At 29.4% G+C, this 1082-nt stretch overlaps 1 protein-coding gene across 2 annotated transcripts in view; it reads right to left on the bottom strand.

Moving 5' to 3' along the window:
* The window catches only part of LOC106468446, a 33075-nt gene that overhangs the window by 20100 nt on the left and 11893 nt on the right, over nucleotides 1-1082 (bottom strand). For both annotated transcript variants that reach the window (XM_022396781.1, XM_022396780.1), the window contains exon 5: nucleotides 138-309. In XM_022396781.1, coding sequence (XP_022252489.1) covers nucleotides 138-309 — 172 coding nt within the window. The remainder of the gene's footprint in view (nucleotides 1-137; nucleotides 310-1082) is intronic.

The raw sequence follows: 1082 nt of genomic DNA, 5'->3' as shown, positions 1-1082 counted from the left end.
ATATATATATATATATCTAAATATTTAATCATATTTTTTTATCATTACTGTTCTGATAGAATTTTGTTTTAAATTTAAAGATGGCTATAGCACCTGTTATGATAACCTTCCAAACATTATACTGTTGATGACCCTACCTGGCTCCTTCAAAGGGTCTCCTCCATGGATCTGGACCAGGTCTGGGACTCCATCAGAGTTTATATCATTGATATAAACAGGAGTATACATATTTGATGTTTTGATTTTTGCATCAGAATCCTTGAAATTCCAAATAACAGTTCCATCTTTTCCACTAACTGCCAGTAGACCCTTTTGGTTTAATTGTAAGGAATATAATTATATATTTAATATTGTGATCCAACATCTTTTTCAGTATAAAAGCATACTGTTATTTCTGCAACAGAAGATTTACTCACGAGCTCAAACTGTCATTTTCTTGTAAGTTACTTACATCCTAAAATAAAGATATACAATCACAGGGACATATCCAGGGGATGTCAAATGACCCCCCAAATATTTTTAAAAAGTCCAATATTATCTCTTTTTCTTGATAAATGAATTTTATTCTGTTAAGTTTTCAATTCTTTCATTGTACAAGTTTCATTTAGGTTAGGGTAAATCACTTAAATTCTTTGTGTAGAAAAAAAAGGTTCAGAATTTTTTTGTAATCATCAAATAATTAGGGGACACTGGCAATAGCTAGTCAGATTAATTCCAAAATTGTGGTATTTTTTTTTTCCTGATTCATGTTATTAGGAACCCTGTAAGCAACAAAGTCATGAACCTACATGAAATTTGGTAAATAAATAGTTCAGAAAAATATTTATAAAAACAATAATGGGGTCTATAAGGTCCTCATCAGAAATTCTATTCTTAAAACTAAATTTTTCTGATAGTTGGATAAACGTAATGTGATGTTGGTTTTGACTGCAACAATGATTTTATCTATTCAAAAGGGCTGAAACACATACAGCTAATGTGAAAAAATGATCCGTTTGTGTTTATGTGAGATAATGTAAAAATTTTTCTCTTTATTTTTCCAGGGTAAATTAATAGTGTTTGATATTGTTATGGTATAAATG

The sequence above is a fragment of the Limulus polyphemus genome, unplaced genomic scaffold (assembly GCF_000517525.1).
Source record: "Limulus polyphemus unplaced genomic scaffold, Limulus_polyphemus-2.1.2 Scaffold3010, whole genome shotgun sequence".
NCBI classification, from domain to species: Eukaryota; Metazoa; Arthropoda; class Merostomata; order Xiphosura; family Limulidae; genus Limulus; species Limulus polyphemus.
The sequence above is the reverse complement of the archived record's forward strand: the minus strand, read 5'-3'. Positions and strand labels throughout refer to the sequence as shown.